At 50.9% G+C, this 15,087-nt stretch overlaps 1 protein-coding gene across 1 annotated transcript; it reads right to left on the bottom strand.

Moving 5' to 3' along the window:
• Positions 1 to 272: 272 nt before the first annotated feature.
• ERGIC3 (ERGIC and golgi 3) lies at positions 273 to 13,885 on the bottom strand. Its single transcript, XM_012754850.2, has 13 exons — positions 13,727 to 13,885; positions 13,519 to 13,589; positions 13,313 to 13,400; positions 12,974 to 13,093; positions 9,007 to 9,100; positions 7,651 to 7,816; positions 7,460 to 7,517; positions 2,442 to 2,473; positions 1,761 to 1,857; positions 1,620 to 1,684; positions 806 to 942; positions 674 to 729; positions 273 to 482 (listed from the first exon to the last, which is right to left on the bottom strand). Exons 1-13 carry the CDS (start codon positions 13,812 to 13,814, stop codon positions 403 to 405), a joined length of 1,152 nt encoding a protein of 383 aa, XP_012610304.1. The 5' UTR covers positions 13,815 to 13,885; the 3' UTR covers positions 273 to 402.
• Positions 13,886 to 15,087: the final 1,202 nt, after the last annotated feature.

Raw genomic sequence — 15,087 nt, 5'->3', positions numbered from 1 at the left:
GGCAGCCCCAGCTGGCATGCAGGGCCCTGTAACGGTGGCTCCAGGATGTTCACCCTGGAAAGGTCTGCCTGAACCCCGGAGTTGAACCCCAAAAGCTCAAAGACCACAGTGGAGAAGTGGACAGGGCTGAGGGGGGGGTGTCTGTCTAGTTTAAGACCCTGTTAACCAGGGGATGCCCATGTGGGGCTCCCAGAGGGCAGCTGTCACTGCCTGTAGTTAAGTGGCTGTGATAAGGGGCCAGCCAGCCCAAGAATCACACGGAGACCAGTGAGTACTATCACAATCAATAGATTAGGCCCTGGGGCTGGGCTCACTCTGAGGCGGCGGGGTGGGGTGGCTGGGGATTGAACCACAGGCCGTGGAGAAACAGAAGAGGGGAACCACCAAAGGGAAAGAGGATGACTACGTTGTCTTCCCCAGATCAATTTTCTTCTGGATGGCGCGTGCCGAGTGGTAGATGAGCGAATCGATGAGTCCAGCCACTGGGGGAGAGAGGGGGGCTGGCACTGGCCCAGCGGGGCCCTTGACTTGACCTTGAGAGCCTTGTCACCTAACTGGCCCAGCCAGAATCTCCACTGGGCCTCAAGGTGTCCCTTCTCTCTCAACATGTGGCGCCCAGGCTTTACCCACCCGTACTGTGCTCCCAGCCCCACAGATGGCGGGGGCTCCTTACCCGTGAACATGCCCCCGATGATGGCGCACACGCCTGTCAGGAAGTGGGTGAAGGACCTGGCGGGGGAGCAGGTGGGCTCAGTGGGCTCCCACTCCCACAGGCCCAGGCCTGGCCAGTGCCCCCCACCCTCACCTGTGCTTCTCTGTCAGCTTCACCATCATGGGTGAGAGCTCATAGAGGACGAAGACTCCGGGAAGCCCCTGGTCACCCAACAGCCCGCTGGCGACCTTCTCATGTCTGGTCACAGAAAACTGATTTGTCCTCAGCACCTGGGGTAAGAGGGGAGCCCAGGTAAGGGCCAGGTCTACGACCCGGCTCCAGCCCCCATCAGCCCCACCCCTGCACCTGCCTCTTGTCCCGCTGTGTCTTCACTGTGTGCAGGGACAGAATAAGGCACCATGTTGGCAGCTAATGCTCCAAGGCCTGGGGACCACCAAAACCCCTGCTCCCAGCCTTGCCATCTTGACTTGCCCTCTGGTCAGTTTACCCATCCCAGCTGCATCTGGTGGATGCTCTCACTGGGGGTCCAAGGCAACCCCCAGTGTGGTACCAACAAGGCCAGGACTGACTCCTGACCCTCAGTCCCTCACACTCTACAGCTTCCTGGCCACAGCAGAAATGGGAGCAGGGGCCCATGAAGGCTTGGCCTGGCAACCCCAGCCCAAGGGCAGTCGACCGGGGACAGTGAGGCAGACACAGTGGGCGCTGGAGGAAGGGATGGAGGTGTCTAGACAGCAGAAGAGAGAAGTGTTTTAAAACCTGCCAGCCTTGGGCCTAAACTCTGCCTATGAGGGCAAGTCACCTACCCGCTCTAAGCCTTGGGTTTTCATCCATCACATGGGGATGAGAGCAGCACTTCACCTCCGGGGTTGAAGGAACTAAATGAAGGAACTCAAGTACTTGGCACCAAGCGGAGACTCTGACACCTGAGCTCCCTCAGACTCACCTCCCCATCCACCTTCATGTACACTGTGGGCACCACCTTCACAAAGTACTGGAACATCATGGAGGCTGCGGGGGGAAGAGAGCACTGGCATGGGTGCCTCGTGGGTCTTTGGTGTCTGGGGGCTATCTCCCGGGCTGGTACCTTGGGGTGCAGTGACGTTAGTGTGGTCCAGGGGGTTCACGATGCCCGGGTAGTCCTCCCCGAACGACAAGTGCTGGATGTAGTGGGTCATGTTGATCTGCAAGCAACACCAGCGCCTAAGGCCCACGGTCCCCAGCCAGCCACCCAAAGCTCTATATTACAGCAGCAGATGGGGACGCCTGGGTCTCTGGGGAGAAGGGAAGGAGAGGACCTGTCTGGGAAAAGCTGTGGAGCTAAGGGGAGAGCCTGCCTGACACAGGAAAGGAATCTCCCATTTACGTCCTAGGAACTGCTTTTTATTTTTTATTTTTTTTTGAGACAGAGTGCCGTGAGCCTAGCTCACAGCAACCTCAAACTCCTGGGCTCAGAAGCGATCCTTCTGCCTCAGCCTCCCGACTAGCTGGGACTACAGGCATGCACCACCACGCCTGGCTAATTTTTTCTATCTTTGGTAGAGATGGAGTCTTGCTCTTGCTTAGGATGGTCTCAAACTCCTGAGCTCAAATGATCCACCCACTTTGTCCTCCCAGAGTGCTAGGATGACAGGCGTGAGCCACCGTGCTTTTCCTAGGAACTGTTTTTCCACATGTGGTCCCCCTCCTGGCATGTCCCTACAGAGAAATGAAGCAGCAAAGGAGTCTCCCACCCCACCTGCCCCCACAGGCTCCACCTGGTACATACGTTGTCGAGGCCAAAGCTCTGCAGGTCATGGACTAGGAGAAAGAGAGAAGGTGCTGTCAGGGGGAGTGGGACCAGCCCCTCACTCTTCCCTCTGGAGTGTGGCCCGCCTGGCTCTTCTCTGACCCCATTCACTGTCTAGCCTGGCACCTCCTGGTCCTGCTTAAGGACAGCCAGATAGGGCCTGTCCTAGGCCTGTGGGAGAGCCCGGATCCCATTCCTTCCATGACAGACACCGGAACTCCAGGCCTTCACTCCCACCACGGCCCTGCCGGCACCTCAGGAAACAAAACCCACAACTATGGTCTCTAGTTAACTAGAGCTGACAGCAAATCGATGAGCTGCAAAGTTAGGCAGGATCTGAGAATAAACAGAATGCTATCCACATTTTCCCCACTCCCCTGCCCCCCTAAAGTCCCCCAGGCACAGCCCATGGGCACCCCATACCAAACTTGTTCCAGAACAAGTTCTTCCTGCCCTGTAGCCCAATCCCTCCTGCTGTAGGAACTGTACCTCAAAGACACATAGAGCTTTTTATACTCAGCAGCCAGGCCAGAGAAGGGGCCAATCCCAGACCCATCCAATCTCCCCCCATCCTGGGAGGGCAGGCTGCCCCAGAAGTGGGGGCTTGGCCTCCCTGGGGGCAGGGCCACTTACTCTCCACAGCATGTACTGCAGCGTGGGGGAGGGAAGGAGAGAGAAAGGAGGAAGAGAACAGATTCAGAACTTCACAATGAGAATGTGGAGAAGGCATGTGGCGGGAGGGAGGACTGAACATTTCTGCCTCAGCAACAGGGTCTGGCCCCGCCAACAAGCCGCCTCCTGGTCCCCTCCTTGAGAAAGCCCTTCCCTGGCCAGAGAGAGCCCAAGAGGGGTGAGAAGAATCATGGTCTAGGAAGAACAAAAGACCTAGAGCCCAAAAAGCCACTTTTCTTGCTGTGTAACATTGGGCAAATCACTTGCCCTTTCTGGGCCTCAGTGTTTTCCTCTGTAAAGGGCAGTCCTGAGGACCAGACGGGAAAATACTTGGTAAACTTTACAATATGAGATTAGCCCCCCTATTAAGTCAACAAAGATGTCAGAAAATACCTCCCGGGCCTCAATTCAGCCAAACCTCTGGCCTCGGGCAATTGTAGCTTTGTGTTTGAACATCCTTGGTTGAATGTCCAGGGCACCCTTGGTCCTGGGATCCACAGCCCCAGCAGGAAGCAGAGAGAATACTCTGGCCTTGTCCTACTGAGTACCCGCATGGCCTTGTGCCAACAGTTGACACTGATCATCTTCCTACAATCCCAGCAAGACCACCCTTTCCCTGGCCTCCTGCAGAATAAAGAGGTTTTTGCCCCAGACCCACCCACCTGCCTAACCCCCACACACCGCCTGGAAGACCAGCAGGGCTGTCTCCATGGGACACTTTAATCCTGCTTACCTCTGTCACTGTGAGCGGCTCAGGAGCCAGGCCCTCTTCATCCCCTGGGCTCTATCACCTTGTGGCTCTGCACATCCCCTAATCTGACCCTGACTCCCTCCCTCTCTCCCAAGCCCTTCCGCTGGGCCCTCTGTCGCTTGGTCATCATAAAACCCCGGCATTGACCTCTGAGCATCCCCTTCACCCTCTTGTTCCAGTCACAGTCGGCTGTTCCTTCAAGGCACTGTACCCTTTGCATCCCACCTTCTTTCCACACCCACCCCCAACCCCCCTTGGCCTGAAGAGAGGTCCTTCTTGCTCCTTACTGCTACTTCCACATCATTGTTCCTACCTTTGCCCTAAAAATTCCCAGCTTTGAGGCTCAGGGAAAAGCTTGTTTCAGTCACCTAGAGATCCACGCAGAACCTCCAGGGCCACTTCTCACCTGCCCTTGACCAGCCTTGGTTCCTGGTGATTCCCTGCCCACACAGATGACCCTTCCACTGGCTTCCCAGGAACCCCTCCTTCCTGATCTTGTGCTCTACCTACCCAAGCCACTCGCTCTGTTGGTCGTTCCCTAATAACCACACCCCTCCATAAGTATCCCATGCTCTAACCACCAGCTTTCTAATTTTCTCCAGCACCCTAAAACTGACACCACATTGACACCATACCCAGGACCTGCAGTCCATTGCTCCTCCTGGCTCCCACCCCCATCCCTACATCCCATTTTTCCTCCTTTGCCAGCTTACACTTTGTGGTCTACTACCAGGATCACTTCTTTACTCATTCCTCGGACTCCCTCACCGCTGCAGCACCTGGCAGCACAAGCCCTTGGTGATGCCAGTGCCCTAAGCTATGCCACCCACACACAGCTGGGAAAACGAGACAGCCACACAGACCCGTCTCACTTTCCATTCACAGCCACCCACTCCAAGGGGGGCCCTAGCGTTGCCTGGCAATCCTGTTCCCGCAGTCCCTGCACTCTCCTGCCCCAAAGTGCCCAGTTACATCTTTTCTTCTCTCTCAAATCGGTAACACATTCTTCCCTCTCTCCTCATTCTCAGTTGATGGTCTCGCTTCCCATACCACAGAGAAAACAGAAGACTCAGAAGAGACCATCCACCTGCTTCCACCACTCCAGCTACCAACCTCCGTGCACCGACAGTCTGCCTTCCCTCCTGCTAAATTTGGCCTTTGCACTTGTGAGAGGCACTAGATCATCTTCATTCTCCGTCTCAAGGACTCCAGCAACTGTCCCTCTCATCTCTGCATCATTCTGCTCTTGTCGATAATTTCCAACAGCATATTAACATTCTGCCACGTCACACGCCTTGGTGAGGCTCTCTTGACTCCACACCTCCCTCCAGCTCCAGCCGGTGTTCTCTCCTCCCTCTAGTGCAAACCATAGTCACGCTGTCTCTCCCCACTGCTCCACCTCCTCCCCATTCCTTCCTCAACCCACTCCATGGTGTCCCTATCATGCCCAAAAGGCTCCGTCGAGGCCACAAATGACAGCCATGTTATACATCCAATGGTCAATCCCTGCTTGATGTCCAGAAGCATCTGATACGGTTTTTTTGTTTTTTTTTTGAGACAGAGTCTCACTTTGTTGCCCAGGCTAGAGTGAGTGCCGTGGCGTCAGCCTAGTTCACAGCAACCTCAAACTCCTGGGCTCAAGCAATCCTCCTGCCTCAGCCTCCCAAGTAGCTGGGACTACAAGCATGTGCCACCATGCCCCACTAATTTTTTCTATATATGTATTAGTTGGCCAATTAATTTCTTTCTATTTATAGTAGAGACGGGGTCTCGCTCTTGCTCAGGCTGGTTTCGAACTCCTGACCTCGAGTGATTTGCCCGCCTCGGCCTCCCATAGTGCTAGGATTATAGGCGTGAGCCACCGCGCCCGGCCTCTGATATGGTTTTTGAAAGACATGTCCCTCGGCTGGCAGGACACCACCCCGTGGCTGGCACTCTTACCTCACCAGTGTTTATACCAGGTTCCCTGCTGGTGCCTCTCATGTGGGCGCTGGCCACAAGCCCTTTTAGCTCCTCCTCCTCTGGCTACCCTCATCTCCAGGGTGATGCCATCCACTCTCACGGCTCCCTATATATGCTGAGGACTACAGCGTTCATGTCCCCAGGCAAGCTCTTCCCCTGGACTCCAGGCTTGAATAGCTAACTGCTTACTCGACATCCTGGGTGCCTAAAAGGACACCCAATTCCCATTGGTCTGAACGTGTCAGAAGCTGAACACCTGCTGTGCACTCCGTCCCAGATATCCAAACCTGCCCTGTGTCTCCTCATCTCACTGGATGAGGTGCCTTCTCACCACTCAGGCACAAAACCTTGCAGGCACTCTTGACTTCTCTTTCCTTTATCCCTCATACCCACCAGCAACTCCTCCCAGCTCTGCCTTCAAAATATATCCAGAACCCAATCACTTCCCACCACCTCCACTGCCAGGTGGGTCCACACCCCACTATATTTTGCCTGGATTGATGGCTGCAGTAGCCTCCTGACTGGTCTCTGATTCTGTCCTTTCCCCCCTAGTCTTGTACATGGAGTGGTAGGAGAGCTGCTCACCTTTCAAGTTAAGTTAGATCAGGCCCCACTTCCTCAAAGCCCATCAATGGCTTTCCAGCTCACGCAGAGTAGAAGCCCCAAGTCTCTACAATGCCCTTGCAAGCCCTATGTGACCTGGCCCCGTTACCTCTCTCACCTCACTTCCAACCACGCTCCCGTGCTCACACTGCGCCAGCCACCCTAACTTTCTTACTGAACCTTGAATTTGCCAAGCACATTATTGCCTTGGGGATTTGCATTTACCGTCCTCTGCCTGCAACACTTCCCTCAGACAACCACATGGCTGGCTCCCTTACTTATTCCAAGTCTTAGCTCAAATATCACCCCATCAGAGAGTCTCTCCCTGACGACCCTATTTAAAATAGGACACACACACTGCACCCTACAACCTCACCTCCATCATCTTTATCCTGCCTTGTTTTGGTCCTTAAGACTTCCTTTTCTTTTTTTTTGAGACAGAGTCTTGCTGTGTTGCCCATGTTCGAGTGCTGTGGCATCAGCCTAGCTCACAGCAACCTTAAACTCCAGGGCTCAAGCAATCCAGCCTCAGCCTCCCAAATAGCTGGGACTACAGGCGCACGCCACCACACCAGGCTTTTATTTTTTGTAAGGATGAGGCCTTGCTGTTGCCTGGACTGATCTTGAACTCCGGGCCTCAAGTGATCTTCCCACATCGGGATCCCAGAGTGCTAGGCTTACAGGAATGGGCCATTGTGTCTGCTGCATGCTATAATCTTTAACCTGCACCCTGTGAGATAAGTACTGTCATCACCATTTTATAAAGTAGGAAACTGAAGCTCAAAAAGATTAAGAAACTTTCTCAAAGTCACACAGCCAGTAAGGTGTGAACCTGGTATCTGAATCCAGGCAGCCTGGCTTCTCACCCTGTGTTTTAACCACCGCAGCCCTGAGATGAAAGCCTGCTCTGGACCAAAGACATAAGAACATCAGGCAGGTGAAGGGCAGTCAAACTCGCCAAGAAGGTATCCAGTGTCTAAACCTCCCCAGCCGATGTAGGATCACTCACCGTGCACATGGGACTGCTGGAAGCTCTTCCCAGGGGCAAAGTGGAAGTTTCCGGCCACCTGTAGGAGATATTCCCTCTCATTCTCCAGCTGTGTCCTCCCTTTGCCTCCTAAGGACCTGAGTGGGCCCTTGGTTCACCATGGAGCTCGCCCAGCCCGGCTGGCCCTATCTTGCCACGATCTCCCCCAGTACCTTGTTGACTTCCAGGAAGCCATACACTTGGCAACCTTCGTTCTTCTGCTCTTGCATCTTCTGGCTGAAGCCCTCGCGCCGGCACTGCTCAATAGTGTCTGGGTTCTTGAAGGCCCAGCCTCGACGGCGATATGCCTCCCGTACATCTTCACAGGTATTACAGCACCTGTAGGAGGGGGCGTTGGCTGAGTGTGTCAAAGAGGCAGGAGACCAACACTGGCATCTTGGGAAATAAAGCCCAAACACATCTGCCTGCTAATGAAGCACTGCTAGCCTCATCCCTGACCATCAGATGTTCTCCAAGCGTGTTTCTTCAGTGGCAGCAGGACTGTTAAAAATACATATTCCCGGCAGGGCATGGTGGCTCACGCCTGTAATCCTAGCACTCTGGGAGGCCGAGGCGGGCAGAGCACTCAAGGTCAGGAGTTCGAAACAAGCCTGAGCAAGAGCGAGACCCCGTCTCTACTATAAATAGAAATTAATTAGCCAACTAAAAATATATATAGAAAAAATTAGTCGGGCATGGTGGCACATGCCTGTAGTCCCAGTTACTTGAGAGGCTGAGGCAAAAGGACTGCTTAAGCCCAGGAATTTGAGGTTGCTGTGAGCTAGGCTGACGCTATGGTACTCTAGCCTGGGCAACAGAGTGAGACTCTGTCTCAAAAAAAAACCATACAAAACATATTACCATTCTGTTTAGGGTGATGAAGTTGTGAAAAAGAAAGTGGTGATAAGTATACCACACTGTAACTATACTTAATGTCACTGAGTTGTACACTTAAAAATGGCTAAAATGGTAAATTTTATGTCACATATATCTTATCACAATAAAAACTTTTTTAAGGTAAATATTCCCAGGCCCCACCCCAGACCTGCTGAATTAGCCTGTCAGGGGTCAGGACCTGGGAAACACAACAGCAGTTACCATATATTGAGGGTGTAATGATCTGGGCTGGGCCTTCCACCCCAGTGCTTTACATATGATATATACTTAATCCTTATGTGACTTGTGAGGAAGGTGTCAGTATTGTCCCTATTCACACAGAGAGGTTATGTGGCTTGGCCCAAGGACACAGGTGGAACCCAGGCAGTTGGACTCCAAAGACCACCTCCAAACCACTCGTCTAGGATGAAGGGTAGAGACCACTTTAGCCTCATCCCTAGGTGTGTAGCTCCTAGGCAGGGCCTGGTCACAAAGCCTCAGCCACTTGCACCAGGATCGTGATCAAGGAACGCACCCCACCGCCTCCAGATTCTGGGTCCGACCTCCCCCTTACCACAGTCTGACTGAGGCTGAGGCTGACAGATGCTACCTGATGGGAACCCCGCTCCCCCTAACCCCAGGGTCCAGCTCACTTGATGTCTTCTGACTCAGCGCCATAGCAGCTCTCACAGCGATCGGGGTCCAGGGAGTTAGGGTCAAACACCGTCACTTCAACTTTCCCAAGCTCTAAGGGGAAGGCAGAGGCAGAGGCATCAGCTGAGAGAAGATGGTGAAAGGTGTGGCCCCAGCCTCTGCATGAGCCCTTTCTTTGGTCAACGGCTTGGAAATAATAAGTTATAAAAATAGCAAAGAATTTTGTCTTTGTTGTGTATAGTAAAAAAAAAAAAAAAAAAAATAGCAAAGATTTATACAGTCCATGCTGAGTCAGACACTGAGGACTTCTACACATATATTAATAAAAGTAATAGCAAGAAAACAGTATCAGTAAATACTAAACATCAGCTGAGTACAGATCACTGTACTTTATATACATTGTCTCATTTCAACTTCACAATGACCCCACGAGGGCGGAGGTTATTATCCCCACTTGAGAAGATGCTGAGGCTCACAGATGAGAAGTGACTTTGCCCAATGCAGCCTAGTTAGTGGCAGATTTCAGCCTTGATTCCAAAGAGCATGCCCTTAACTGATTCACCATGCTGCTTTTCCTTAGACCTCTTCCTCTGCACTGGCTCTCTGCATCTTTCTACTTACTCCATCATAATTGGTGATTTCAAAACATTTAATACCTTGACCTCCTGTCCACTATTAATCTTTTTATTTTCTCATCCCACCTCAGCCACCCATTTCCATGGCTCACACCTAGACTCTGTCATTACCAATAACTGCAAAGCTTCCAAAATTCAACTTCAAGGATCTGAATATTACCTTTATTTTCCTACTTCCCTATCTCTGGTATCCAGATATCTCTGGTATCTCTAGTACCAATTCATTGGTACTACCAACACTATCACCCCTTCATGTCCTCACTTCCTGCCTTAAGTTCCATGGTCCTTTGTAATTATTCTCCTGCATGTAACTTTTTTTTTTTTTTTTGAGACAGAGTCTCGTTTTGTTGCCCAGGCTAGGGTGAGTGCCATGGCGTCAGCCTAGCTCACAGCAACCTCAAAATCCTGGGCTCAAGCAATCCTTCTGCCTCAGCCTCCCAAATAGCTGGGACTACAGGCATGCACCACCATGCTCGGCTGATTTTTTCTATATATATTAGTTGGCCAGTTAATTTCTTTCTATTTATAGTAGAGATGGGGTCTCGCTCTTGCTCAGGCTGTTTTCGAACTCCTGACCTTGAGCAATCTGCCCGCCTTGGCCTCCCAGAGTGCTAAGATTATAGGCGTGAGCCACCACGCTCGGCCTCTCCTGCATGTAACTATAATTCACTGTCCCCTTGTTACACAAACCCAGCAAAACCCAAACCACAGTTATAATGGATTCTCTGTACCTACTGCTTACCTATACCTTCCTTACAACTGCTGGCATTCTACTTCGTTTCCCCAATCAGTTCATTCTCCCATTCTCTGAGATGACTACTTTAGACCTTCTCCTGTCTCCGTGGGCTTTCAAACCCCTTCCTCTTCCCTCAGTCTTAGTTAATGTCCTTGCTTTCAGTTTCCAGTAAGAAAAGAGAAGCAACAGAACTTCATTTGCTCTCACCACCAAACCCACATTCTCCTCCAGCCATCGCATTTCTCTGTTCTCCCTTATAGCAAAACTCCTCAAAGTGTCACCTGTACTTAATGTCCCCACTTCTATTTCTGCTCTTTGATCAGATTTTCATCCCTTTTCACCCTAAGAGTATCGAAATTGTTCCTTTCCAAGCTTCCAGTGATCTCCGTGTTGCCAACTGCAACATTCAATTCTCACTAATCTTCCTGAACTATCAGTAGCTTCTAACACAGCTGCTCACTCTCCTTAAAACTCTTTCTCCACTTGGCTTTTGGGATACCTCTTGGATCTCTTCTACTTCAATGGCTATCTCTCAATTTTCCTTCTTGGATCCTCGTTTCGTGACTTCTAAATATTGGAGGGGCTCACAGTCTAGTCCCTAAACCTCTCCTCTACCTACTACATTCACTCCTGAGGTTTCCTTACTTAATCCAATGGCTTTACCATCTATATCCTACTAACTCCTAAATTTTCCAGCTCCACTCCTTTAAATTCTACAGTAGCACATCTAATTGGCCCCTTAACATGACCAGAGTATAAAACAGGCATCCCAAATTTAACATGTCCCAAACCTGAAATCTCTCCTCCCCAAAATGCTGATCTTACCCAGTGGGAACCAGCCTCCCAGATGTCTCCAATGATCCCCACCTCCTAGTAGTCACATCCTTATGTAGTCCCCTCCCACAATAAATTGGGCTGACCTGTATAACCAGTATGGTATTGTAGAAGTGACGGTATGCAACTTTTGAGGCCAGGTCATAAAAAAAGTTGTGGTTTTTACCTTCTCTTAGACCACTTACAAGATCCAAGTTGGGAAAGCCAGCTGCAATGTTGTGAGGACACTCAAGCAGCCCTACTGAGAGGCCCATACAGAGAGGCCCTGAGGCATCCTGCCAACAGCCACCCAAGCAAACCCTCTTAGAAGTAGATCCTCTAGCTCCAGTCAAGCCTTCAAACAACCACAGCCCCAGGAAACCACTTGATTGCAACCTCATAAAATACCTTAGCCAGAATCACCTAACCAACCCACACCTAAATTCCTAACCCAGGGAAACTGAAAAACAACAACAACAACAAAAACCCAAATGTTTGTTGTATTAACCTACTAACTTTTGGAGTAATTTGTTACACAGTAGTGGGTATCTAACATTTGCTCACTCCTCCCACCAAAAAATAATCCCTTTTCTTCCTCTGGTAATCTTAATCACAAATCATTCATTCGCTCAGGCTGAAAACGTTAGAATCAACCTTGATTCCGTTCTCTTACACTGTATCCAATCCTACAGCAAATTCTGTTGGTTCCACATATATCTGCGGAATGAACGAATGATAAAGCTCACCACCAGAGCAATCCTTAAGGTGTGAAAAATCTCAGCTTTGAGGACTGTTTTGCTATGGTGGGAAACTGAGTTAATGGAGGCACTGGCGGGGGCAGGGGGGGCACCAAAATAAAGGAAAGGAAGCTAAAAGTGAGCACCCACTCTGTACCATGCATTTTTCAATCCTACAATTCCATGTGGTCAGTACTACCATTTATCACCACTTTATAGCCAAGGCTCACAGACTGCAAGAGACAAAACTAGATTTTAACCCAGGCAATCTGACTTGAGAACCAACTCTTAACTTTGAGCCACCTACATTCCAAAGGGGAAGAGCATTAAGGGCTGAATTTAGCTAATGGGCTGGGAAAGTGAACACTCAGAGAAGCCTGGGTCCATGTCTACCAGGGCAACAGCACATAAGACCATCCTCAAACTTCTGTTTCTCAAACCACGATAAGAAGGATTAAGGATCTCCGAGAATGACACCAGGTAGAGTACTCTACTCAATATATAGAGAGGCTAGAAGCCTGGATTTCAGCCTACTGTGATTCTCACTAACTGGGGACCCTAGATAAGCCACTTGACTCCTTTAGGTCTTAGTTGTTTAATATGTCACAGAGCGGCCGGGCGCGGTGGCTCACGCCTATAATCCTAGCACTATGGGAGGCCGAGGCGGGCAAATCACTCGAGGTCAGGAGTTCGAAACCAGCCTGAGCAAGAGCGAGACCCCGTCTCTACTATAAATAGAAAGAAATTAATTGGCCAACTAATATATATAAAAAAAATGAGCCGGGCATGGTGGCATATGTCTGTAGTTCCAGCTACTCGGCGAGGCTGAGGCAGGAGGATTGCTTGAGCCCCAGAGATTGAGGTTGCTGTGAGCTGGGCTGACGCCATGACACTCACTCTAGCCTGGGCAACAAAGTGAGACTCTGTCTCAAAAAAAAAAAAAAAAAAAAAAATGTCATGGAGCCTGCCACGGCCACTTGTCTGAAGTTAGAGCTCAGGGATGTCCAGTTCTGGGATATGAGACCCTGCCCCCTTCCCTGGTTACCATGCCGCTCAGCCTCTGAGCTCACGGGGATGCCATCTTTGTCTAATCGCTGCTTGAACAGGTTGTGTTCCACATCCAGCTGCTGTTCCCCAGCCACATCCATGGCATCAATGCTCAGATCTGGAAGCAGGAAGTCAGACTAAAGTACTGGGATCCAAGGGACAAGGGGATCTGGGTTTTGGAGGATTGGGATACTGGGACTGTTTTGGGGCAGGACAGGATTAGGAGAAGGAAGTTGTACTGGGATCCAGTCCAGAACCTGGGCTGGAGGGGTGAATGTGGAAGCCCACATGAGAACCCTGGGACTCCCAACTCTCTCACCCATGGTGAGGTACTCACAGGCACAAGGCATGTGCGGGAAAAGTACATCAATGTTGATCTTCAGTTTATCTCCCCGCGACTTGTCCACGTAGAGCTCAGGATGCACCTGGAGCAGGGCTACCTCAGTAAGATTTAGCCCTACGCCTCTCCTTCCTCACTCCCACCCTAAGGGTCCTACCCTTAGAATGTCAAGCCCCGCCCACGCGCCAGGCCCCGCCCCTTACCTCCGTGGTGAGGTAATACTGTAGCTCGGACAGAAAGAGTAGCAGCATGAGAAGACCACTGACAATGGTCACTGCAGAATGGGGAGCAAGGGTCAGAATGGCCTCTGCTCTGGTCCCTCAGACTCCGGCAGGCCGATCAGAGTCCAGGTGCCAGGGCGAGGTTCTAGGACACCCCCCTCCCCGCGACCCCCGCCCCGCTGCGGCCTACCGGTGGCGCCCCCGCAGGTCTTGACCCGGAAGTCCTCCAGAGTCTTGGGGTAGGCATCGAACTGCTTCAGCTTCCCCAGCGCCTCCATGGGGACCGGCCGGAAAGGGGACGCCAGCCGGCCCGCCCCTGCAGCCTCCCGCTTCCGGCTCCGAGCCACGCCCCCTCGCTCCTCACGCAGGCGCAGCAGAGCGCACGCCTCCCCCCCATCCCCCACTTCAGCGTTCTCTTACGGGCGGCTCCGCCCACCGTTGCTGCCAAGGTCCCTCTCCCCAGCAGGTGGGTCCTGTAGCAACCTGGGTGTTGGGAGAAGGCCTCTGCAGGTTGGAAATTAATAATAGTGTTAGCTTGCCTTGTGCGGGAACTGCGCCAAATGTTTCAGACACTTGGAACATCCTAGAACAGTGGTTTTTAAAGTATCCCGGGACCAGCAGCATCATTATCAACTGGTTAGAAATGCAAATAGTTGGTTCCCACCTACTGAATGAGAAACTCCAGGTGCTGATTCTGATGCAGCTGAAGTATGAGAATCTCCGCCCTTGAAAGCAGGTGTGACTTTTTTATCTCTATTTTCCAAGGAGAACGAACTGTGGCCTGGAGAAATTAAGTAACTTGCTCAAGATCACAGCCAATTAATGGCAGGACCTGATTCCAACCCAGTTCTTCTGGGCCTAAAGTACTCTGGGAACAGGGATTTGCAGGTTTTTACTCAAACAGCGTCCCAACGCGTCTCCTGAGTGCTGCTTCCTGGATTACACGAAAGTGCTTTCCCGGCCCTGGTCTCCTCATGGACATACTTCACCCCTCCTGGCCTAGACTCAGTGTTGTGGAGCTTAAGCTCTACCCCGACACTTCTCATTATAGCCCACTGTCTCCAGGGGGATAGCTCCCACAGTAATCCAGCTGTAAGGATTAAAATATGAAAGACTTCAATTTAGGAATCCCACTTTAGGAAATAAAAGCACCATGTTGCTGGGTGGTTGTTACACCCCACAATATTGAATCTCTCCCTTCCATTCAAAGATTTATTTTTTTAAAAAGCATACCAGATTATAAAGATATATGCATGAGATTTTTCAGTGGCAAAAAACTGGAACCAACCTAAATGCTTATCAACAGGTTGAGTAAATGGTTGAATAAATCATGGTACATTAATTCTATGGAATATTATACAGCTTTTCAAAAGAACGAGGTAGATGTACTCCTTCAGGTATATTAAGAATGTATTTTAAGGGGAAAAAGAAGATGCAAAGTAATGGACATTGTATGATTCCATTTTTAAATTAGAAATAATCCTAGATGGGGGAATATGTATATGATCACAGAAAAAGATTTGGAAGCGTTCATTTTACACCTTTGGGGGA

Source organism: Microcebus murinus, chromosome 16 (genome assembly GCF_040939455.1).
Source record: "Microcebus murinus isolate Inina chromosome 16, M.murinus_Inina_mat1.0, whole genome shotgun sequence".
Lineage (NCBI taxonomy): Eukaryota > Metazoa > Chordata > Mammalia > Primates > Cheirogaleidae > Microcebus > Microcebus murinus.
This window is presented reverse-complemented; position numbering and strand designations above follow the sequence as displayed.

Bases quoted from the DNA above. Each gene is read 5' to 3' on its own strand.
- ERGIC3 (XM_012754850.2), bottom strand. From the start codon at position 13,814: ATGGAGGCGCTGGGGAAGCTGAAGCAGTTCGATGCCTACCCCAAGACT. The intron at 13,401-13,518 runs GTAAGGGGCGGG...GCCCTGCTCCAG, and splicing joins AGTATTACCTCACCACGGAG to GTGCATCCTGAGCTCTACGT. The intron at 9,101-12,973 runs GTAACCAGGGAA...CCTTCCCCTTAG, and splicing joins CTCAGAGGCTGAGCGGCATG to AGCTTGGGAAAGTTGAAGTG.